Genomic DNA, 25,045 nt, shown 5'->3' on the forward strand with positions numbered 1-25,045 from the left:
ATCTACTAGTACGTGGTAGGGGATGTGGGCTTGGTTCCGAGTTACACATCTTATGTGCCTTGTCTGCTTTAGATAGGCGGCAAGTTCCTTACTTTGTCAAATGGTCGCAACTTCCTAGTAGCAAGGTAACACTAAGTGTTGTCGGATTTATCATCTGGCGGCTACATAGTAAGAAAGCTATGCTTATGATAATTATGCTACGTTATAATCGGGTTACTCAAGTTATCTTTCCGTTATGTCACCTCTATGTCAAAGCAAATAGAGTACCCAATAGAGCATTTTTTGCTAGTTGGTGCTTGTTAGAAACTTAGAATACATGTCTTGTGTAAAGATTTCTGACATTATTTTACAGAATACTTTAGATGTTTATTGTAATTAGGGGTTTAGGCTCAATGATGCCTCCCCCCCCCCCCCTCCCCCTAATTAGAGTTCCAAGACAGTTTAGGTAGCCTCACTCCTTTATTTAAGGATACCCCATAACAAAAAAACAAAAGCATGCGACTGAAATTCTGCAAAATGCAAATTGTATTCTGAAACAGATAGCATGAATACAACCAAGGCACCTAACCATAAAGTTTTCAATTCGCTTTCCCTCATGTGTAGGAACTAAATAGAAGTCTCATTGCGCCATTTTATGTAACAAACTCTATTTCTTACACGTTTCCTCTGTTTGTTCTCGTGCTTGTACGTGCTATACTGCTATATATATATATATATATATATATATATATATATATATATATATATATATTATATATATATATATATATATATATATATATATACGGGCGGGTTCTGAAGCGGACGTCCGCACTTGGCTAAAGTGCGGACGGCGACGCAGCGGCGGCGTTCCAGGCTTGGCCGGCGGCTCGGGGCTTGGCGGACGGAGGCCGGAGGCTTGGCGGACCGTTCTGGGCAGCGTTCAAGGTCGGAGTTGCAGGTTTCTGGGCAGCGAGCTCACCTGCAACTGCAGGTTTCTGGGCAAGGCTGCAACCACGTCGCCGGCGACTCCACCGACTGCAGACCAGTCCGTCTGACCCGTGGCGTCCGTTCGGCAAGCTCCGCCGCTCCGTCGCACCCCGAGCCGAGCTGCAGCAGCGCCGTCCGCACTTTAACGAAAGTGCGGACGTCCACTTCAGAACGCGGTCGTATATATATATATATATATATATATATATATATATATATATATATATATGCAGATCTTATCCAGAGCGAGGCATCGCTTTGAAATTTCAGAGCGAGGTTAGAGTTTAGGGTCACTTTTTGGTCTCATATCCACATGTCGACCGTTCAGTTTTTAGGTACTAATGTATAGATCATCTATGCAAAATTTCAGCCAAATTGATGATCTTTGAGGTATCTAACTCACTTAAACCAGTGGACGAACTGAATCTGTCAACCTGAACCGTACTAGATTTAAGGCAGTTATCAATGTCTTAACGATCATCATTTTGGCTGAAAATTTGTAGAGACGATCTATACACTAGTATCTAAAAACTGAACAGTCGAGATGTGGATATGCGACCGAAAAGTAACCCAAAACTAGAACTTCACACGTTAATTTTCAAAGCGGAGCTCCGCTCTGGATAGGATCTGTGTATATATATATATATATATATATATAATCCTATCCAGAGCGAGGCATCGCTTTGAAATTTCAGAGCGAGGTTAGGGTTTAGGGTCACTTTTCGGTCGCATATCCACATCTCAACCGTTCAGTTTCTAGATACTAATGTATAGATCATCTCTGCAAAATTTCAGCCAAATTGATGGTCGTTAAGGCATTGATAACTACCTTAAAGCTAGTACGGTTCAGGTTGGACAGATTCAGTTCGTCCATTGGTTTAAGCGAGTTAGATACCTTAAAGACCATCAATTTTGTTGAAATTTTGCAGAGATGATCTATACATTAGTACCTAAAAACTGAACGGTTGAGATGTGGATATGAGACCGAAAAGTGACCCTAAACCCTAACCTCGCTCTGAAATTTCAAAGCGATGCCTCGCTCTTATATATATATATATATATATATATATATATATATATATATATATATATATATATATATATATATATATATATCAGTATCTAGCTAGATGCTGAATACCTCTTCACAGTGAATTGAAAACTATCGAAGTGATCAAGTAATATTCCTCCTCTGTGTTTCGTACATTACACTTCTGCAAGTCAAGAAACAAGACTGAATTCGGAGGTAAATGAATATATCTCTCTCCAGATTCATTATTCCTTTTCTGATTCCTTGTGTTGGAATCCATTAACCTAATGCCATTTCAATTGGCCAGATAGAGGGGAGGGGAAATTAAGTTTAGTATACTGTATGAGTTGTATCGGCGTCGTTGATTTAGCCTGTCATTTTTGCTTTCATGGATAAATATACTCGGTTGGGATCTGCAAGATAATCAGTTTGGCCCTATCCTAGTTCCATAAGTCATGCATATTCTTGTATCAGTTAGTTCCACATGATTCCCTTGCATGCTCTAAATTTTTTTTTATTCTTTATTACTGTATATATGATACTTTAGCCATAGAATTTCTTGTTGCTTAATTTTCAGATGGAATTAGGGAGTCATTCTCTGGAGACAAACAGTAGCAACATTACTTGCAGGGAAGGACCCTGTCAAGCGTTAACCTCCAAATATGGAGAGGCATCCAAGAGAAAGCTGATGATAGCACTCGTAGCCTCTGTCATTTTCATGACAGTGGATATTGTTGTAGGCATCAAAGCCAATAGTTTGGCAATTCGGTCCGATGCGCTACATGTCTTAGCAGATGTTGTGGCATTCGCAATTTCTGTGTTCTCAGTTTGGGCATCGGGATGGAAAGCAACTCCAGGCAAGACTTATGGCTTCTTAAGGATTGAAACCCTAGGTGCTTTCTTTTCAATCCTTATAATATGGCTCACTGCTGGTATTCTAATTTATGAAGCCATTGAGAGACTTAAGAATGGCAACCCTGGCGAAGTTAAAGGCTCTCTCATGTTTATTGTTTCCACCGTGGGTCTAGTGCTTAACATCGCCATGGCGGTCTTGTTGGGTCATGATCACAACCATGGCAACAGCCATGGTGATCATCATCAGAACGAGGATCATGATGATGATGATCATACAGATAACAATGGGACACATCACAATCGTCGCAATATGAACCTCCATGGGGCATATCTTCATGTACTTGGGGATATCATTCAGAGCATTGGAGTGATGGTCACCGCAGTGGTCATATGTGCTAAGCCTGAATGGAAGATCGCTGATCTCATATGCACACTAGTATTTTCAATAGCTGTGCTGGCTACAACCATCGGCATGCTGCGGAAAATTGTTGGGGTTCTTATGGAGAGCACTCCAAGAGGGATCGACACCTTAAAGCTTGAGAAAGCTTTGTGTGAGCTGGATGCAGTAGTTGCCTGTCATGAACTGCACATATGGTGCATAACTCCTGGGAAGAATTTACTAACTTGCCATCTAATTGTCAACCCAGAAGCTAATTCTTAAAGGGTGTTAGAAATTGCTATAAATTATATCAAAACAGAGTACAATATAACTCATGTAACAATTTCAAATTGAGCCTCAGCAGCTAGCATCTCAATAAAGTCTTTTTGTTATGTTCATCTGCTTGGCTTTGCTCCAGTTTAACAAAAGAAGACTGTATACTAATCCACATATAAGCATTCAAAGAACCAAGTAATTTTAAGGTACTACTAAATTCTGTTCTTAAGCAAAGGTAAAGTCATTCGTTTTCCACAATACTAGTAAATATTGGAATTCGTCGAAGGTATGGTTATTTTGGTAAACTCGCTAACCATTACTGACTTAGAGTTCAAGGAAAAACTGAAAGATTTTTCAGTACGTAATTTCATTCAACAAACTCCCATTCACAGCATTTGCATGTGAGTAGTTAGATTGTTGTGCTTGTGCTTATAAACATGTAGAGACTAAACAACTTTCCAAAGTGAGTTGAAACCTATCAACACTTGGAGCAAGAAGAAGAAAATGACAACTATAGAGATTGGTATTATTGCTAAAAAAAAAAAAAAAAAAACAGCAAACCTTCTTCTTTAACTCCCATCCAGTTGAAAACCTTCAATCTTTCCCTTTTGGACCAACTGGTTCCTGCTACTTGCATTCCGTTGCTGCTCTTCTATACCACAAGTGATCGTACTGCTGCAGCTGGAAGAACCTTGCAGCTAAAGAAATCGCTATCTTAAACTCTGACTTGCTTCTACCCATTTGCTGGAAGAATCAAAGACAATTCCTCCATTGACTGCAATGATGATGGAGCGGGGTTCACTGAAGCTCAAGTCAGCTGCCTTCTTGCAGACATTCTCAAAGCAACAGACCACGAGGTACTAAAACAGTTGCTGCTTATCAATTGTGAAGTCTTTCTAGAAGGCAGGGGATGTGTGCTGCATGTTCAAGCCAACTACTTTTAAGTGTGGTGCAATTGGCCTTGGCTTATGCCTTGGCTTATGTCTTTCTCACAAGATAGCTGATGCAGCCACATTGAGCACATTCATCAGAAGTTGGGCCAATAATGCTTCTGGGATTGGCCAGAAAGTGGATCCTATATTCAATGCCATGTTAATAACCCCACCAAGAGATATCTCGATGACTCCATCAGATCTTGAAAATCTTAAGATCAGAGAACACAAATCTGCAACAAAGAGGTTTGTATTCAATGGCTCAAAGATTGTTGTTCTTAGGGCCAAAGCACCTTCTGTGAGTGTCAAACAACCGACAAAGATGGAGAGGGTAGCAGCACTCATCTGGAAATGTGCAATGAAGGCTTCAAGGACAAATTTCGGATCCTCATCTAGGCTATCGTCCCTGTACCAAAATGTGAACATTCAAAACAGAATAGTCCCTCCCCTACCAAATAACTCTGTTGGGAAGTTTGTTGGGTCTTTATTGCGAGGGCAGAAGACACATAGGCAGAGTTACATGGCTTGGTTACTGAATTAACTCAATTAAGGGAAGGCAGTGAAGAATTTTGCAAGAAAGCAAAAAGACTACCACTGAGTGAGGATATTTCAGTAATAAGTGAGCCTCAGAACGAGGCTATAAGAATGCTAACCAGTGATGGCATGGACTTCTATGTGTGCACAAGTTGGTTTAGGTTTCCACTATACGAGGGTGCAGACTTTGGGTGTGGAAAACCAATTTGGGTGAGCTCAGCTATTCCAACAGCCAAGAATATGGTATATCTGATGGATATAAAAGGCCGTGATGGAATGGAGTCCTGAGTAAGCTTGAGCGAAGAAGACATGACACTATTCGAGTGTGATCAAGAGCTGCCAGCATATGCATCTTTGAATCCAAGCATTACATCTTATTAAGCCACAGATATATTGTAACATTTTATACATCTAAATTATTTATATAAGGCAAGAGTAATGCATAATGTGATCACATTGCTACACTAGAAATATTATTGATGGATGATTCAACTTATATTTAAAGACGTGCAAATGGATTTTTCTTGACATTACCAATTGGAGAAATCAACCCGAGGAACTCTGAGTCAAGTTCAAACTTGGCCATGTCTTCCTCCTTGAAGCTAAAATACGACTCTATTCCATCACCCAATTTGGTGTCCATAAAAACTATTTGGTTGTTGATTCTCATGGAAGCCATGCTCACCCACGCTGGCTTCCCCCAACCAAAATCAGCCTCATACAATGGAAACCTGCACAGACTTGAAAACGTCACTGTAACAAGCTCTCCTTTTGCAGCCCTTTCCATCCTTCTCCTCATGAAATCCAAATGTTCCTTATAGCCATCTTGAAATTTCCTCATATACTTACTATCAATCTTCTCTATTTCCTCAATCACCTGCCTCACAAGGCCACCTCTCTCCTCCCCATCAACCAATGTTGGAGTTGCAGTGGCTGCCCGGTAATAGTTCCCAAAACTATTCTGCGGCAGAGGTGAGTCAAACCTCGAACGGAGATCCATAATATACACAACCGTGTACAACCTTCTTGAACTTGATTCTTCTTCTTTTGCAACCTCGGCCATAAACCTGTTCCACGAGAAGGCAGACAATGCCTCAACCCGAGACGGGCGTTTCTTGGTCTTCAGTCTGATGCTCTCTGCATACGTTGCTCGTAAAGCTTCGATCTTCGACCCATCAAACACAAACCTCTTGGTCACAATATCTTTCCTTTTCGGGAGAGGAACGCCGTCATACCCATCCATATTCTTTGGAGGGAAGATCGAAGCTGCAGAAAAATCCGGATTCACACACTCATTTCCACAAGAAGTTGATGCCCAGTTCTTGACAAACGTGAAAAATGACAACGCATCTGCAATTCGATGCGAAGCGCACAACCCAATGGCAATTCCTCCGCACGGAAACAGATTCAGTTGAACTCCGAGAGCTATGTCTGTGACCACGTCGAGCTCGAAAGGTAACAACTTGTTCAATTCGGGGAGGGAGGGATTGGTGATGACATCAGAGAGTGAGTGGGATTTGACTCGAGCTTCGTAGAAGGGGATTCCATGGTCGTTGCAATCCACAAAGAGGTTGAATTTGACTCGGCCGGCTATTGGGTAGTACTGGGTTAGGATTTTGGAGAGAGATTTCTTGAGGTGGGTGGAGATTTGGGTGTGGTTGTTGTGAGTATCGGGGAGGGAGTAGAAGTAGAGGAAAGGGACGTAGGCGTGGGGAGCTAACTGGTCGAGAAAGGAGAGCTGGTGATGGCGGAGATGGTGAGGGGTTGGAGTTGAAGGTTTTATTGTTTCTTGAGAGATTACTTCAACTTCAATCTTCATCTTGATCTGTCTCTCTGAACTTGAACAGTGTTGAGTTCTTGTCAAAGAAAGAATAGTTGGTTCTACTCAAATAGATCAATGTCTAAATGAAATAAGATAATCCCCATTGACAACAACTTTGGAGGAATACCCAAAGTTACTCTGTCTGTTTTTTTGTTTCCATCATCAATTTTCAATATGCATTTACAATGAAGAATTGTATCAAATTGAAGTCTTAAAGAATATATAATGAACTTACTTGACAAAAAAAAAAGAATATATAATGAACTTTGTGATGAAAAGTAGAAATTAAACGGCTTCTGACAGGTGGTGGTCCGGGTCGACTTCGCCAGGTTGGGGGACGGGGTGGGACCGGGTCGACGGTTGTGGCTAGAGGTGGGCCGGTGCTGGACTTGGCTAGTGGGCCGGGTCTCCCTTATCTCTTTGGGTAGTGCTTGGGCTTGGGCTTTTTTGGGCCCTGCCCAGGTTGTTTTTTTTCTTTAAAGCTTTTAATTACTTTTGTTGTTTAATTTTGTTGCGCTTGTTGCGAGTAATAAGTCCCTATAATAGTTGTGTAGGGCTAGTCGAGCGTTGTGCCTGTATGTGCACTCAAAGTGCCTTGTTTGCTCTAGGTAGGCAGTGAGTCGTCAAATAGTTGCTACCGCCTAGTGGTAGGGTAAAGCTAAGTATTGTCGGATTTATCATCTAGCGGCAACATATTAGGAAAGCTGTGCTTATGGTAATTAAGCTACTTTGTAATCGAGTTACATATCGAGTTATCTTTCCGTTATGTCACCGCTATGTCAAAACAAATGAAATAGCCAGTAGAGCACTCTTTGCTAGCTGGTGCTTATTAGAATACATGTCTTCTGTAAAGGTTCCTGATATTATTTTGAAATATACTCTAGATGCTTATTGTAATCAAGGGTTTAGGCTCAATGTCCCCCCTTGTATTTGGCAGTTTCATTAATTAAGGCTTGAAAGCAGCCAAAGCAGCCGCACCAGCTTTTTATTGAAGAAAAAAAAATTTAACAATCTTATTTCACAAGTAGCAGTTTACCAAATACAATAACAATAATAGACTCATTCACACCTAGAATATATGGCATCAATCAACAACAGAGAACCAAGAGCTGCATTGGCAGGCAGACATTCTTCATTACTTTTTTTTTTTTTACAACTGACATTCTTCATTACTTTGACTCACTTGAAACAAATGAAATGAACTCTTTATCAGATTCAATTTTAGCCAAATCTCCTTCCTTCATGTTAATGTATGCTTCTATTCCACCCCCAGATTTAGTGTCTATAAAAACAACCAAATTATTGAAAGTCAGGGCAGGAGAGCCGACCCAAGTAGGCTTTCCCCATCCAAAATCAGCTTCATACAGAGGAAATCTGCACAAACTTGTGAAGCTCAGTGTAACCATCTCTCCCTTGTAGAAATTCTCAGAGCTTTGTTTGATGAAACCCAAGTGTTCACTGCCCTCCTGCAATTTCTTCACATAATCCTTGTCAATATGACTCACTTGCTCTCTGACCTGCCTCACAAGATCATAGCACTCCTCCCCTGTATCCAGACGTGGAACCGTAACTGCAATTCGGTAGAGATTCCCGAAAGAGCATTCTGGCAGTGGTGGATCAAACCTTGTCCTGAGGTTCACAGCATGAACAATGGCATAGACCCTCTCAGGTGCTTCAGACCCAACTTCGGTTGCAGCCACATAGCGACTCCATATGAAAGCAGATAGAGCCTCCACACGAGATGGCGGTCTTTGGTAACTTTCTAGGCTCTGCCCATGCTCATGATCATTATCATTAACACCATATTTTGATTTAAGAGAATCTATCTTGGAAGCATCAAACACAAACCTCTTTGTTACGATATTCTCTTTTGCGATCCCAACACGTGGATTAAACCCGGATATGTTCCTTGGTGGGAACAGTGTGGCTGATACAAACTGTGGAGACATAACTACATGATCATCTGTCTGATGATAATGATCTTTTCTAGCAGTGGCAGCCCAAGTTTTGATGAACATGAAAAACGATAACGCATCTGCAATCTTGTGAGAAATGCAAGCACCAATTGCAACTCCACCACAGTCAAAGACATTTAGTTGGACACCAAGGGCTAGATCAGCAACTTCGTCTAGTTGAAATGGAATCAACTTGTTGAGTTCACTGGGAACTGGGTTTTGGATAACATCAGATAGTTGGCAGTTTACTCGAGTTTCCAAGAAGGGTATGCCCTTGTTGTTGCAGTCTATGAACATGTTGTCATTTGCTCGTCCAGCGAGTGGGTAGAATTGGACCAAGACATCGGAGAGGGATTTCTTTAGCCGATTCGATATATCAGCAATGTCAAAATTTGTATCAGCCTCGGATGATGAATAAAATAGAACCAAAGGACTAAAGACTGGGGGAGATATCTGGTCAAGAAAGGAGAGTTGATATCTGTGCAGGTGGTCAGGGGTTGAAGAAGATGGTCTGATAAGCTCTCTGGAGACAACCTCAACCTCAACCTTCATGATCATTGATCTCCTACAAACAATGGGTATGTCTGGTTGTGCTTGTATAGTTGTATGTGTTTCAGTTAGACTTACATAAAGCTACAGCTAAATGCTAAGGGGATAGAATGCATCTTAAAAAATTAATTAACAAAGGCCCATGGGTTAAGCAAATACATGCTCATGAATTGATATCACAATGACGTCCTATACTCTCTCTGATTTTCTTTTTCTTAAACTCCAAAAGACGAATCACAATTAGATACTTGTGCAGCATAGCATCACATTATGTTTTTTATAATTTTCTGAAGTATCATACAAAAATTAAAAATCTTTTCTTTTCTTGTGCTACAAGAGATATATCTCAGGATTAGCTTGGAAAGATTTTCCAATGAGATTATGATAGGGATCATTCTCAGATAGAGTCAACTCATCGCTCCATTAAAAGTGCCTAATTCTAAGAAAAGCAGAAATATAATATTTGTGATTTGGTACATTATTAGTCCGACTTTTCTTGCAGAACAGTATATATGTAGCGTGTGAAGTGCAGGTAAGATAACCTAACATCCTTGTTAACAAGAAAGGGCAAGACGTTTAGAGAAAGTTCGAACTTCAAAGAAAACACAAAGTATGCAGACAACAGACTAGTCCAGGAAGTCAAATATTTCACACTATAAAAAGCATGCATAACAGTGCTGAAACACTGTTTACACTGAATTACAGAGTCTAATTGCATCAGCTAGCAAGATAAAGCTATTTTAAACAACCAACGAGGAACAACCCTGCCAAACAAAGAAAACAAAGAGAAAAGCCTCCGAAGAAAACACGAGCTAAGAACAAGATCTCAACTCAAAGGGATATCCCACTTAGTAGCAATGAAGATAAAACTATTTTGCTGCGAATTAAGGAGATTGACCCTCCTCATGCTCTGAGCTACTTACTGCATATATTACCCCATGATTGACATCAACAAATACTATTATTAGAAAAAAAAAATCCCACAATTTAAGAGCAGACCAGCCAGGCAGTCACACTTATTGAGTTGTTTTGAGCGACCATCTATCTCGTAATGAAACTTTGAGTTTTTGGATATTTGGTCATCCTTTCGGTACCCAGAAGATAACCATTACTTACCAAAAGATGACCAGATTTACTCGAAACTTAATTTAGTTACCAAATAGATGAGACCAAATTTCAGAACGGCACACGATGTTGTATAAATTATGAGAGCAGGACTGGTAGCTATTTGTTAACAACCAAAGGGCTCTTCAGCGCCCACTTGGAGACACATAGGGGCCAAGAACTCAGCATCAGTTTCAAATTTAGCCATGAGTTGCTCCTCCAAACTGATGTATACCTCTATTCCATCACCCTCTTTGGTGTCCATGAAAGTTGCTACGTTCTTGAAGGTTAATGGTGTTGAGAACACCCACGCAGGCCTTCCCCAACCGAAATCATTATCATACACTGGAAACCTGCAATAGCTACTGAAGCCCAACGTAACCAGTTCTAGTTCGGTTAGCCTACCAGTATTCTCATTGAAGGGGAGCCCAGACTGCTCAGCACCCTGCTGTAGTCCTTTGACGCAGTCATTGTCGATCTTGTTTATTTCTTCTCGTACTTCCCTCATAGCCCGACCATATGCACTGCATGCATCCCCAGTACTTAGCAAGGGACCTGACGTGGCACCACGGTAAATGTTTCCAAAAGAATGTTGTGGCAATGGTGGATCAAACCTTGGGCGTAGGTTCACAGCATGGGCGATCCTATACAACTTCTCATCATGAGGTCCTGTAATCTTATTGGTATTGGCCATATATCGACTCCATATGAAAGCCGTTAAAGCATCGACACGTGATGGGCGTTTCTGGTTTTCTTCTATGCCTACAGCGCTTTCCCCATACTTTGCTCTGAGAGCCTCTATCATAGAGGCACTGAATAAAAACCTCTTTGTGACTTTATTCCTGGAGATTTCAGTGCTTGGATCATATGCCATAACATCCTTCAGTGGAAAACGTGTTGCTGACAGAAAGTCTGGATGCTCTATGTTGGACTCGCCATGGGCTATGGCCGCCCAAGTTTTGCTGAACATGAAATAAGATGACCCATCGGCAAGCCTGTGAGAGATGCATTGACCAATTGCAAATCCTCCACATTCAAAGATGCTGAGCTGGACCCCTAGGACCAACTCCTTACCAATATGATCATCAAGTTCAAATGGCATGAACTTGCTAAGTTGATCAGGGATCGGATTCTTGAGGAAGTCAGAGAGTTTGCAATTGACGTGAGCTTCAAGGTAGGGAATGCCCTCATCATTGCAATCAACAAGCCAGTCGTCGTGTTTGATTCGTCCGGCTAATGGGTAGAAAACGGTTAAGACTTCGGCTAGGGACTTTTTGAGGTGGCTGGATATTTCAGTAATGTTGGGCACTGTCTTGTCATTGAATTCGTAGAAGAGGACCAAAGGGTTATAGACTGGGGGAGCTAATTGATCAAAGGAGGAGAGCTGGTAATGGCGAAAATGAGCAGGGGTTGGAGAAGATGGGGTGATAATCTCCTTGGAGATTACTTCTACTTCAACCTTCATTCTTAGTAGCTAGATCGATCTTTTGAACTCGAGTACTAAGGTTATGTAGTTCTATTAATTAGCCCTACTCTGATCAAGTTTATAGACAGATACAAAACTAATTGTTTAATAACTCCTGGTCTGGCTATAATAATGTACTATTAATAATTTGCCCTACTCTGATCAGATCATATACATAGACAACTAAATGTATAATCATCGTGCAGAGCTCAAACGAATTAAAAATCGATTAGAAATTATTTGCCAGGAAGACAAGCTATTGATAAAGTAATACATACAAACACATGGCTCATGTTAAGAATAATAAACTCTTCCAGATCATTTGAGATTTTAGTCGCTAACATTCTAAAAGTATGACATTAGTACCTTAAAATTTAGTAACCAACATAATTTTACTGCTTACCCTCCATTAATAACATAGTTAACTACTTTTTTTGTCAAGGGTCTTTTAATCTTGGGTGTGGATGTGCGGTTATTGCTACCCTACTATTTTCTTAGTTCACCCTACAAACATTTGAATTATTGAAAAACTATATTACCCAAGTGTAAAATGACTAATAAGTACACTAATTTTCTAAAATCCAAATCTATAAGGAAAAATATATACATAACCAATTAATTAAATACAAAGACTACTTATTTTTTCATTAGATAACATTAATCTTCATCTTCTCAATCCAAATTTGAATTTTTTTACTATATTTTTTTGTCTCTTTGTTGCCTCCTCATCGAATTTGTTATTCAATTTACAAAACTAGTAATGCTAATTTCATTAAAATCTTTGCAATACTCTTAGTGAACACCGAAAGTAAAAATTTAAAACACAAAAAAAAAAAAATCAACCTCTTCTTTTTTGCTTATAGTTGTTAAATTACTAATATTTTAATATAGATTGAAATAGACAAATGATGATACTGAAAAGAAAAAAACAATTAAAATTAAAGTAAATCAGATTATGATTTTATTCGAAGACTTTAGCATATTTTAGTTTTTTTATTGGTATAAATTAAATGAGAGATTTTAGTTAATTTTTTTTTAATTGGATATGTTATATAAGGTTATTTTTGGAAAGATAAATGTGTTAGATAAGTAAATTTAATAATTGAAATTAAAACATAAGGTGTAATGAGCAAGTAGGGTGAACAAATAAAATGGTAGGGTGACAATAGCCGCACCCTTAATCTTTTTCTCTCTTAGGTTAATTGATTAAGTTAATCACTTCTCGTTTTTCATATTCTAATACTATTTATGCTTCTTCTTTTTTTAATTTTTAGTTATTGATCAGTGAATAATTATCTCAGTCAAGACGGTGGTGGCGAGGGAGAGAGAGAGAATAAGATGAAAATGCCCTTGACAAAAAGAAAAAGTAAAGGGAAAAATTCATGAATAGTACCCGAAGTAAGGCCCACTATTAATTTTAGTACACCAAGTTCTAAAATATAAACTTTGGTATGTCAAATATGAAGCCCAACTCAATATACATACACGACGTCAATGACTCTGTTAGTTTGCATCCCCCCTCTCTTTCTCTCTCCTCTCTTCTCCCTCCCCCAGCTGATCCTCGTCTCATACATTATCCCCAGGCTTCCTTTATTCATCACCATCCAAACTCTAACTCTCTCCCTCCTTCCCTCCCTCTCTCTCAAAGAAGATCATATGGCGTTGTGTGTCCACATATATCCATACATCTTTTCTGATTTACATCTTTTTACATAGAGCTTTGGGATGGGGAAAGAAGGAAGAAGATTGAAGAAGATTAATTGATGAGAAGGGAAGGTTTTAGTTTAATAGTAAATCATCAACGTAGCCATGAAATGAGTTTCTGCTACTGGAGCCATGAAGCAACAAAAAACGGTTCAACAGCAAGATGAGCTCAAAGAAATGTAGCATGGCCCTGTTCCCGTTGAAGCTTCAAGAAAACCCAATTGAAATTATAGTCGATTTCGAACAATTGAAGGGCTTCCCGATCTGGGTTACTGATCAATTTGGTTATAATGGGGTTTCTTGTTGGGATTCGTATGTTTGATTCAAGATTGAAGAAAGGGGTTTTCTTTTTCTTTCAGTTGGGGGTTTTTGTTTGTGTTGAATCTTGCGCAAGATTGTATATTTTTATATGGGTTTTGCACTTGGTTTGGGTGTTGCAGCATCGGCGGCCAGCGTCATGATATCCCCGACAGACCTGACATTCACGACGGAGCTAACAACCGGCGGTCATGTTTGAGATCAATTGTGAAGGTCGAACAGTGGTCAGCGGTTAAAGGTGTGGGTTGAGTTCTATTGGGGGTTGGAGAAACTGATGATGAAAGGGTGGTGGCGCTGCATTGTGCAAGTAGGTGAGAGAAAGAGAGAAAGAGAGAGAGAGAGAGAGAGAGAGAGAGAGAGAGAGAGAGAGAGAGAGAGAGAGAGAGAGAGAGAGAGAGAGAGATTGTGTTGAGAGTAAGAGAAGAGACAGAACTGGGTGCCCACAGTAAGAGAAGAGGGAGAAATGGGTGCTCTGAGCAAAAAGTTTGAAGAGACCAAATTACCATTCATATTATGACACCTGTCACTACAATTAACGGAGTCATTGACGTTGTGTATGTATATTGAGTCGGGCTTCATATTTGATGTACCAAAGTTTATATTTTAGAACTTGGTGTACTAAAAATAATAGTGGGCCTTAATTCGGGTACTATTCATGAATTTTTCCCAAAAATTAATAGTGTTAACTATTGGAGGTGACTAAAAGTATATCAGAAATTAATTTTGAGGTACCAATATGATAGCTATAAAATGTAGGGAATTAAAGTGTCGAATGACCCCTTACTGTTTGTGACATTTACTCTAACAATAATAATAAATTTTAAAAAAAGGGCCAATATCATTTGATCTCGTTGGATATATATCGTATCATATTAAACCAAATCAAATTTAGTAATAAAACTTGTATGTTAGTCTATTTGGCTTGATTATAGGGTGGTCCAACTTACTGAGGAAAGGTCAGACTTCAAAGTCTCATACTCTCAATACCAGCTGGATAACTCTCATTGAGGAGAAGGTCAGACTTCTTTATGACTTTAAAGCCAAGAAAGAGCTATCAGTTTCAAATTTAGCCATGACTTCCTCCCCAAACAATATATATGCCTCTAAACATATATATATATATATATATATATATATCGTATCATATTAAACCAAATCAGATTTAGTAATAAAACTTGTATGTTAGTCTATTTGCCTTGATTATAGGGTGGTCCAACTTACTGAGGAAAGGTTAGACTTCAAAGTCTCATACTCTCAATACCAGCTGAATAACTATTATTGAGGAGAAGGTCAGACTTCTTTAGACTTCAAAGCCAAGAAAGAGCTATCAGTTTCAGATTTAGCCATGACTTCCTCCCCAAACAATATATATGCCTCAAAACTTGTAGAAACACACACACACACACACACACACACAGAGATATAGATATAGATATAGATATATATATATATATATAGTCTTCTGATCATTGGATAACCTTGTTTTCTTCATAATTAGGACGAATATTAACTTGATTAACCTTAATGAATTCATATGAATTTGATTATGTTGAAATGATCCCCTTTTACCGTGGGAGACTTTCGAGTAATGTAATCTTTACCATTCCATTATTCACCCTCAGGACTACCCAATTGTGGAATCTCGTGCAAGTTAGATTGTGGTTGTATTGCAGGTTGTATTGGTTGTGTGTGTGTAGAGCACCCTTCTAGTGAGGGATACCTTTTTTTTGGTCTTTTCTAGGGATAGGGGATTAGACCAACTTTTGATCACATTTCGACATCTCAACCGTTCAGTTTTTAGGTCTAATGTATAGATCATTTCTGCAAATTTTCAGCCAAATCGGTGATCGTTAAGACATTCAAAACGGTGATTTATAATTATAAGTATGAACGATTCAAGTTTGACAAATTTAGTTCGTCCATTGATTTAATCTAGTTTAATACCTTAACGATCACTGATTTGGTTAAAAAAATGGATCCCTTAGTGGAAGGGCCCTATCCAGAGCGAGGCCTTGCTTTGAAATTTCAGAGCGAGGTTAGGGTTTATGGTCACTTTTCTGTCGCATATCTACATCTCAACCGTTCAGTTTCTAGGTACTAAAGTATAGATCATCTCTGCAAAATTTCAGCCAAATTGATGATCGTTAAGACATTGATAACTGCCTTAAAGCTAGTACGGTTCAGGTTGGACAGATTCAGTTCGTAAATTTGTTTAAGCGAGTTAGATACCTTAAAGACCATCAATTTCGTTGAAATTTTGCAGAGATGATTTATACATTAGTACCTAAAAAATAAACGGTTGAGATGTGGATATGAGACCGAAAAGTGACCCTAAACCCTAACCTCCCTCTGAAATTTCAAAGCGAGGCCTCGCTCTGGATAGGATCTGTATATATATATATATATACCCAGCCTTTCGAGAGCGGACGTCCGCAACCCAGAAAAGTGCGGACGTCCCTCCTCCAATGTTGGGAAGGCGGCGTTTGCTGCGCTGCGGGTGCCGGACGCACCCTCTGGACATCCCGAACGGCCTCGATCAAGCAGTGAAGGCGAAGGTGATCGGAAACTCAGCGGTGTGCGGCGAGCTCGCCGAAAACCATGGAAGCCCATCGAGCTCGACTTCAAACCCTTCGCCGACAAGTCTAGCCGCTTCTTAACTGCTTCACTTCGTGGCCTGGTTCCGTCCTGTAACAGAAACGCCACCGTTGCCGCCCGATCGAGGCCGGAGGAGCGACGTCAGCACTTTTTCTGAGTTGCGGACGTCCGCTTCAGAACCGGCCTTTTATATATATATATATATAATTATATATATATATATATAAGCGGAAGATTATGAGTTCGACTCACAAAAAATTAGTTGTTGTACAATTTGAGTTTACTAATGTAATCAAAAAGGAAAAAAATACAATATTCATATATATCGTATCATATCAAATCAAATCAGATTTAGTATCAGGCTATTTGCCTTGATTATAGGGTGGTTCGACTTATTGAGGAGGATTCAAATTTGCTCACCACCAATACTTTGGTGGTGATACCACCATTCAATACAAAACTGTCATGTGTTATAAAACACAATTATAGTTAATCATAATATTTTATTAAAAAGTTATATTTTAAGTATTCAATTAATTTTATATGACGTGGCAAGTTTTAATAGGGTGGTGATATAACCACAAAATAAAAGTGGTGAGCAAAAGGTCAGACTTCAAAGTCTCATACTCTTAACACCAGCTGGATAACTATTATTGAGGAGAAGGTCAGACTTCAGACTTCAAAACCAAGAAAGAGCTATCAGTTTCAGATTTAGCCATGACTTCCTCCCCAAACCAATAGAGGCATAAATAAAAACCTCACCGCTTTGCTGCTTAGGGGATAGTCTTCCGATCATTGGATAACCCTGTCTTTCTTCAGACTATGACGAATGTCAACTTGATTAACCTTGATGAATATGGATTTGATTTGATTATGTTGAAATGTTCAAATCAAATCCATAGGCAATGAAACAGGCACCTAAACCTAACAATAATCATCAACTCCATAGGCAAATGGCCTTGAACTTTCATAGAGCATACTCTAGCTAAGATTAACTAGTATAAATATATCTCTGGGGATATTTACCGGACTTGATCTTATCAAGGGCTTATACTGTATGCCATACTATCTGCACTGTGAGATTGAACAGGAGTTATAGGTGAGGACTTTTTACTCACTGGGATTCCGTTGTTGATAGATTAGAATGACCCATCTACTGGCTACAAAAGCCCTATTCTGTCTGAGTCGCTCCAGTTATATTTTCATACTTTGTACCGTAAAGATTCAGCAATATCATCTAGTTCAATTGGGATGAACTCGGGATCACTGCACTGGAAGGTAGCTTTGTAGCAGAGGACTCAACCCAGAGAAATAACCTGATGGACTCCGTCTGAACAGAGTTTAATTGCACCAGCAAGAACCAAATTACTAATTTGGTGCAAATCAAAAGAGGTCCTGAGGTGGTGGATAGAGAAATAGCTCCATTATTGACATGTTTAGCGATATTGTTTAGCGATATTTTGACACTGATAAAGAATAATAACGCTACATCGTCGTGGACCGTCCACCTTTCTATTCTACATTATGAATGTGAACGACCCAAACAGGGAGGTTTCATCATCACCAAAAATGAAGTCCACAATTTGTTTAATACATCATGTAATTCAAATTGACAGTTTTACAAAAAGCATGAGTATCAGCTGCAGAACAACAATCGATCAACTCCAAAGAGAAGATTATTTTGTCAATAAACAAAAAAGTTCAGCACCCACTTGGAGACGCATAAGCCAAGAACTCGATATCAGTTTCAAACTTAACCATGACTTCCTCCTCCAAACTAATATATGACTCTATTCCATCAGCCTCTTTGGTATCCATGAAAACCACTAGGTTCTTGAAGGTCAGTGGTGGTGATGATACCCACGTAGGCTTCCCCCAACCAAAATCATTATCATACAGAGGAAATCTGCAGAAACTACTGAAGCTAAATGTAATCAGCTCTCCACTGATAACACTATCAACACTTTCATTAAGCTCACTCAAGTGCTCAGCACCTTGTTGTAGACCTTTCATGTAGTGATTGTCAATCTTGTCTATTTCTTCTCGTACCTGCCTCATCACCAAGCCATAGCATTCTTCCCCACTGCTTAAGAAAGGAGCTGTCATGGCAGCACGATAAAGATTTCCAAAAGAATGGTGCGGCAACGAGGGGTCAAACCTTGGACGCAGGTTCACAGAATGGAGCACCATGTACAACTTCTCAGCAGGTCCTGTATCCTTGGTGTTGGCCACATATCGACTCCATATGAAAGCCGACAAAGCATCAACACGTGATGGGCGTTTCTGGTTTTCTAGGCCTTCGCTGTTCTGATATTTTGCTCTGAGAGCCTCTATCATAGATGCACTAAACACAAACCTCTTTGCTACTTTATTCCTTGTGATGCCAAGGCCTGCATCATAGGCTGTAAAATCCCTTGGTGGGAAGAGTTTTGCTGAAATAAACTCCGGAGGCTCTATTTTGGCTTGATCTCCGAGGGCAGTGGCAGCCCAAGTTTTGCTGAACATGAAATGAGATAATCCATCTGCTAGCTTGTGAGAAATACAGTGACCAACAGCAAATCCTCCACATTCAAAGATGTTAAGCTGGACGCCTAGAGGAAGCTTATTAGCAATATTATCTAGTTCAAATGGCATGAACTTACTGAATTCACCAGGGACTGGATTGTTGAGAACTTCAGAAAGTTCACACTTAACATGAGCTTCAACATAGGGAATGCCCTCATCATTGCAATCTACAAATTTGTTGTCTGCGATTCGTCCCGCTAATGGGTAGAAAAGGGTTAAGACCTCGGCTAAGGACTTCTTAAGGTGGTTGGATATTTCAGTAACGCTAGGCATCGTCTCGTCATTGAATTCATAAAAGAGGACCAAAGGGTTATAGACTGGAGGGGATAGCTGATCAAGGAAGGAAAGCTGGTAATGGCGAAGATCATCAGGGGTTGAAGAAGATGGTTTGATAATCTCCTCAGAGATCAATTCAACTTCAATATTCATTCTTCTTCCTAATTAACTCAACTGATCGAGTTGTGGCCCAAAAAATAAAATAAAAAACTGATCTTTGGTTGTGATAAAACTAATACACATATACAAAAGAAGAAGTAGTTCAATTGATATTGGCTTCTAAGTTTGATTGTTGACTGTGTGGTCCTGTACTAAGATGCTGAGCTTTCTTGCTAAAATACAAAGCAGAAAAGTCTATGTTAACATTCAAAGTACTAAGCTTTCAACTTCATAGAAACAGTAAATTCGACCGAAAAAAGTACATAATAGCAGGATTTTTTTTTTCTTTTGGATTAGGTGGTCCTAATCTACCCATGATTAAAAAAATTTCCCACTAGAAGTTTTAAGAATACTTAATTTCTGCAACAGAGGAGTAATGAGAGAACCCAAATGGGGTTATATTGGGAAAGTAAAGCCGGAGTTACTCACTGGTTTTTCATCACCGGAAAAGCTTTCCCTTTAGCCGGTTCATCGCTGCAAGCTGAGGCCAAGGCGGTGCAGGAAGCTGTAGAATTGGAAAGAGTGTAACTTCAATACCGTTGCAATTGAAATGGACTCTGAAAATATCATTAACGAATTCATAGTCGAAGGTGATTCAGAGTCAGAGATGAGAAATTTTGAAGAAAGCACGAGCCTTTACTCATGTCCAGTGTCTTTGCCGCTTTGGGTCCGGACGTTCTCAGTGGGATAAAAATATGGAAACGATGCCCCCTGAGGTTTTCCCTTATATCAATTAGATACCACCATTTTCATTTATTTCATATAAGGGTTATTATCCATTTACCCCAATTTTAGAGATTTTTTTTCCACTTACCTCATTAAGTTTTTTTAATTCCCTCTTACCCTAAGGAGATTTTCCCTAATACCTCATTAAGATTTTTTTTTATTTTTTAATATCATTTTACCCTCACCTCTTTGTTACTTTGAAAGTGAGAGAAAGAGAGAGAGAGAGAGAGAGAGAGAGAGAGAGAGAGAGAGAGAGAGAGAATGGAAGAGAGAGAAACCATAAAGACTTCGCCAGAGTCCCATCACCGACCGCCGGAATCCTGCCAACTTTCACCGGATTCCGGTTACCGGCGGCCGAATTCCGGCCAACTTTCATCTGATTCCGATCACCGGCCGTCGGAATCAGGTCACCAGCTGCCGCCCACCTAAATTTGCTAAAAATCTCATCGGAAATATTTTTTTGCCCCTAATAGAGGGGTAATAGAGGTATATTGCCCCCCAATAGACGTCTATTACTCTAATAGTCTATTGCCCCTAATAAACGTCTATTGCCCCCCAATAGACGACTATCAGTCATGTATTGCTCCCCAATAGATGTCTATTGCCCCCCAATAGGACTTTCAGTCACTAAAATAGGAACTAATCTCCCTAAATTTAGACAAATACAACTTTGATAACGGAAAAAAAAACAAGGAGATTACATCAATTCAAAACATCTATTGCGCCCCAATAGCTATCTATTGCCCCCCAATAGACATTCAAAACTTTTTTTTCCTTTCCTTCTGTCCCGATACTTAAAAAAAAAAAATCTGATCTGATCTGATTTGGGCACCCAGAAAATGATTTGGGCACCCAATCTTCTTTTTCCCCGATTGACCGGAACCCTCTCTTCTTGCTGCACCAAATCCCCGAGTCTATCGAAAACCATACTTTTCGTTTCGGCCTCACTTTCTAAAGCACCGGACGTTCGTCCACGACTCCTCCTCTGGCGCTGAAAGGATTGAATTGGAGACAAGGCCTGAATCGAATTCGATCTGGCCGATCACTGAAACAAATCTGAACTCGCCGGAGCCCGAGGCTGAAATGACGGCTGCTGGTGGTTCTGCAAAACTGAGATGAAGCCCTCGCCTGATCGGGTCTTTGGGTCAAGCGGTGGAGATCGATCTCATCGAAGCCGGTGATGACCTCCTCAACGATGTCGCGAGTCGGACAGATCCCTGTCGCCGTTCTGCAAATCGTCCGGTCCAAATCAGACAGCGTCGAACAATGTAGAGCCATGGGTCTTATGCGTCGCCTCCGCAGTTGAATTAGTCGCCGTCCGGGAAGAATAGATCTCCATGTCACCGTGAAACTTTCTCCGGTGAAGGTGGTCGGTGATCTGTACGTGATTATGGAGAGAGAGAGAGAGAGAAAAAAAAAATTGTGCTGTGCTGGAGAGAGAGAGAGATGAAAGAATGGCATAAAATGAAGTTATTTAATTAGACTGAGGGTATATTTGTCATTGTACTCTGAATTGGGTTAGTGAGAATAAAAATCTGTTGTTGGGGTAAGTGGGTAAAGTTTGGCTCATTTTGGTGCTTTTGGGGAAGGACCCTTCATATAATAGCCATTTACTTGAGTGCTTTATAACCTTAAAGAATCAATTTTCTTTTTCTTTTTTCTGGACAATACTTTGCTAATCATAGTTGATTAGCAAAGGCTGACATTATCCAATGATAAGAGTCATCATATGCGTTTTTATATATATCCCAACATGTGAACATCACATGTGGATCACTAGCTTTCAAAAAAAAAAAAAATTCTAAAAAGACGAATGTCCTCTTATTATTGGATACAGTCAGCATTTGCTAACCAGCTATGGTTATCGAAGTATTGCCTTTTTTCATTTAGAGTACTTCTATTTATATCTTCACAATTTAGCATGTGGACCTCATTAGATTTTTGTAAACATTTGTGTCCCATTATGTCTCCCTAAAAAATTAAAAGAAAAAAAAAAAACTAATGCAACCGGCGTCTTCGACTATATTCTTCTCTGTTTCTTTCTCTCTCTCTCTCTGTCTCCTTCTCTCTCTCTCTCTCTCTCTCTCTCTCTCTCTCTCTCTCTCTCTCTCTCTCTCTCTCTCTCTCTCTCTCTCTCTCTCTCTCTCTCTCTCTCTGTTTGTTTTCTAATTTTTTGTGCTTATTGTGATTCATGGGAAGCTAGTATTTATTTTTTTATGTTGCTGCTTGCAAACTTGAATTGTATGAAAATTGCAGAATTGCAAATATGCAATTGCTAAAACCACGTACTAGATTACGTGTGGTATAAAACTTGATAAACTAGAAAAGGATCAAGACATCGAATCTAATAATAACATGGAATTACAACAAGCAATGTTGCAGACCTCTACAACACTCTTTACCCTCTCTCTATTCGTATATAGATCAAGAAAGGAAGAATTCCCAAATCTAAAATCAAAACCCTGTCCTTGAATCTAAAACCCCGTCCTTGAATCTAAAATATCAACTCCTACCAAAATTAATTAGCAAAATTACTCTTCAACCAAAGAGAATGAAAAGAAACAAAGAGTGAGGAGAAAGTCCGTAAGAGCGGAAAGAAGAAGAGATGGAAATGACAACCTTGGTTGTTTTCTTTTCTTTTCTTTTTTTTCTTTTTGGAGGGGCAAAATGGGATAAAATGAATTACAAAAATTTGGAGAGGTCTATATATCAAATGTATAAGTATGAATAGAAGCACTATTTCTTTTAATAATTTCGCCATCATGGATGCCACATTATCAAAGTGGTTGGGTCCATATCATCCAAATTTCCTTCCGACAGTCCATTTATTGCATGTTAATGTTAACCATATTTAACTAGTGGCATACATTTCAAGATTGAGAGTGGTAGTGGTATCACCACTCCAGTTAAGGTGTGTGGTGAGCAAATTCAATTCCAACAATTTTTTTTTTTTTTTAACGAAGCAGATCGATAATTTCATTCTTTATCATAGCCAGAACGGCACATACATCATTTCCTAATTTGAATCAACCATTTATGGAACCAAGCAAACTATTAAAATTGACAAGTACCACTTACTGAAAATAAATAAGCTAGTTTATTCAAAAAAGCACTAGCCAATTATTCACTTCCAGTTCTGGTAATTGGTCACCCTTAAACATATTCGGGAAGCTTGTGATATCCTTATGACTATATAAGGAGAGGTTCTGCTCTTGGTTTTGCATCACAGAGACGGAGAGCAAAGTGTATTCCATTCTCGGAGTTAGAGAGTGAGAGAGGTGAAATTGCAGAAACAAAATTACCTAGCTTAATGGGATGTTGTCAGTAGGCCAACATTTAACACAAAACAAGTATAAGAGTAGAACAACAACACACGATATGTTGACGCATGCAGTAAAACCCTCCAAATAGGTAAACAACTGCAAACACTATGCCGGTAAAAAATCCACTAATAAAAGATTAGTACATAAAGAACTCACACACTCTACTTACTAGAACTTTACTAGAAAGGCAGTTTGATCGTGTACGTCTTTGCTACTAAATCTGGAAAGTGGATCTGATCACCTTCGTCAATCTTGAAATGGCACAACACTAGACTCGGTTGTCAATCACCTCAAGGCACGAACCATGCATGAATGCATGCAGCACACACGGAAGTATAAACCAAAGCTTTCAAAGAAGGTATTTAAAGTGTTGATAATCCTTCAAGAGTTAAACATAGAACAATTCATGAAGAATTTTTGAAAAACTCTTTAGGCTCAAAGTTCTCTGAAAAAAGCTGTGACCCTAGCATGCTAAACAAACATGTATTTATACTAGTGAGACACTGGAGCTACGCTAGGGTTCATGTTGTGCACAAGCTTTTAAAAATATTTTTAACGAGCATGGATAATAAACTATCTCATAACAAGCCTATTCACGACACTAAGAAACACGTATGACTTAGCAGTTCAGCAAACAGAAAACTATGCTTTCCTAATCTAGGATAGATGAACTTGTTCTCTCCTAAAAGTAATATGACACACATGAATGCAGACTTACCATTTGAAGGTGCTAAGGTGGGTTGAGTAGCAAGTCTTGTATGTGATCCAAGCTTCTGAGTTCCATGAGTAAGGACTATTACAACACAGACATGACTCTTGATTGTTTAACTTAGGAAATGCCAATTACATGAATATGACACTAACAAGAGGGCAAAGAAGAAAGGGATAGGAATTAGAAAGAGAGGAGAGAGTACTTGTTTTCTTATTCTTTCTTGTTATTCATCAAGTCTGTTAGAGACTTGATATGATCGTGCACCGTACCCATTATAAATATAATGGAAGATTGTTTTTCTCTCTCGTGGACGTAGACAAAAATTTTCTCGTACCCATTATTAAATTTATATTCTTATATTCGTATCTATATTCTTATATTCGTATCTATGTGATTGTTTCTCTGTGTAGTGTGCTTATTTGGGGTTTCGACATCACCACGATCCACAACACTTATAATCTTATAGCAGGCATCAAGCAATTAACTATTGCCTTTATAATATATGACCACTTATTGCTGCGAACGAACATATCTATGAAAGTGTGTGCATAAAAGATAACTGGCTGCATCTCTTCTAAAAGACTTTTGAGTAGTCTTTAATAATCATGATTACGTGATCAAGAAAGTCACTGAATCTCACAAGGAATATGCTACCAAATGGCTTGATTCACTCCCAATCGGATTCCATGAAACAAGAGTTGTTGCTAGTATTTAAACTGCAATTACAGTTTTTTTTTTTCTCTAAGATTCAACAATTACTTTTTTTTTTTAATGAATAAGAAATTATGCGATATTAG

The 25,045-nt window shown here is 39.2% G+C and overlaps 5 protein-coding genes across 6 annotated transcripts; 1 reads left to right on the top strand and 4 right to left on the bottom strand.

Moving 5' to 3' along the window:
• The first annotated feature begins 2,114 nt into the window (after positions 1-2,114).
• On the top strand, positions 2,115-3,596 carry LOC112199610 (metal tolerance protein A2-like). The gene is made up of 2 exons (XM_040517319.1): positions 2,115-2,215; positions 2,577-3,596. Exon 2 carries the CDS (start codon positions 2,577-2,579, stop codon positions 3,513-3,515), a length of 939 nt encoding a protein of 312 aa, XP_040373253.1. The 5' UTR covers positions 2,115-2,215; the 3' UTR covers positions 3,516-3,596.
• A 243-nt stretch (positions 3,597-3,839) lies between these two features.
• On the bottom strand, positions 3,840-6,976 carry LOC112200709 (stemmadenine O-acetyltransferase). Its single transcript, XM_024341717.2, has one exon. The coding sequence runs from the start codon at positions 6,792-6,794 to the stop codon at positions 5,475-5,477; it is 1,320 nt and encodes a 439-aa protein (XP_024197485.1). The 5' UTR covers positions 6,795-6,976; the 3' UTR covers positions 3,840-5,474.
• A 794-nt stretch (positions 6,977-7,770) lies between these two features.
• LOC112199941 (stemmadenine O-acetyltransferase) lies at positions 7,771-9,516 on the bottom strand. The gene has a single exon (XM_024340936.2). It carries the CDS (start codon positions 9,308-9,310, stop codon positions 7,967-7,969), a length of 1,344 nt encoding a protein of 447 aa, XP_024196704.1. The 5' UTR covers positions 9,311-9,516; the 3' UTR covers positions 7,771-7,966.
• Positions 9,517-10,532: 1,016 nt separating this feature from the next.
• Positions 10,533-11,870, bottom strand: LOC112199611 (stemmadenine O-acetyltransferase). Its single transcript, XM_024340596.1, has one exon. It carries the CDS (start codon positions 11,868-11,870, stop codon positions 10,533-10,535), a length of 1,338 nt encoding a protein of 445 aa, XP_024196364.1.
• Positions 11,871-17,961: 6,091 nt separating this feature from the next.
• On the bottom strand, positions 17,962-20,164 carry LOC112198396 (stemmadenine O-acetyltransferase). 2 transcript variants are annotated; one of them, XM_040517467.1, is made up of 2 exons: positions 19,917-20,164; positions 17,962-19,502 (listed from the first exon to the last, which is right to left on the bottom strand). In XM_040517467.1, exon 2 carries the CDS (start codon positions 19,479-19,481, stop codon positions 18,189-18,191), a length of 1,293 nt encoding a protein of 430 aa, XP_040373401.1. In that variant the 5' UTR covers positions 19,482-19,502; positions 19,917-20,164; the 3' UTR covers positions 17,962-18,188. The 2 variants fall into 2 exon arrangements, with proteins under 2 accessions (XP_040373401.1, XP_024195275.1); XM_024339507.2 differs by lacking the exon at positions 19,917-20,164 and having other exon boundaries at positions 17,962-19,009; positions 19,130-19,847.
• Between the last annotated feature and the right edge of the window lie 4,881 nt (positions 20,165-25,045).

The sequence above is a fragment of the Rosa chinensis genome, chromosome 4 (assembly GCF_002994745.2).
Source record: "Rosa chinensis cultivar Old Blush chromosome 4, RchiOBHm-V2, whole genome shotgun sequence".
Taxonomy (NCBI): Eukaryota; Viridiplantae; Streptophyta; class Magnoliopsida; order Rosales; family Rosaceae; genus Rosa; species Rosa chinensis.

What these genes read in the sequence shown, in the direction of transcription:
- LOC112199941 (XM_024340936.2), bottom strand. Translation starts at nt 9,310, where the DNA reads ATGATCATGAAGGTTGAGGTTGAGGTTGTCTCCAGAGAGCTTATCAGA.
- LOC112199611 (XM_024340596.1), bottom strand. Translation starts at nt 11,870, where the DNA reads ATGAAGGTTGAAGTAGAAGTAATCTCCAAGGAGATTATCACCCCATCT.
- LOC112199610 (XM_040517319.1), top strand. Translation starts at nt 2,577, where the DNA reads ATGGAATTAGGGAGTCATTCTCTGGAGACAAACAGTAGCAACATTACT.
- LOC112200709 (XM_024341717.2), bottom strand. Translation starts at nt 6,794, where the DNA reads ATGAAGATTGAAGTTGAAGTAATCTCTCAAGAAACAATAAAACCTTCA.
- LOC112198396 (XM_040517467.1), bottom strand. Translation starts at nt 19,481, where the DNA reads ATGAATATTGAAGTTGAATTGATCTCTGAGGAGATTATCAAACCATCT.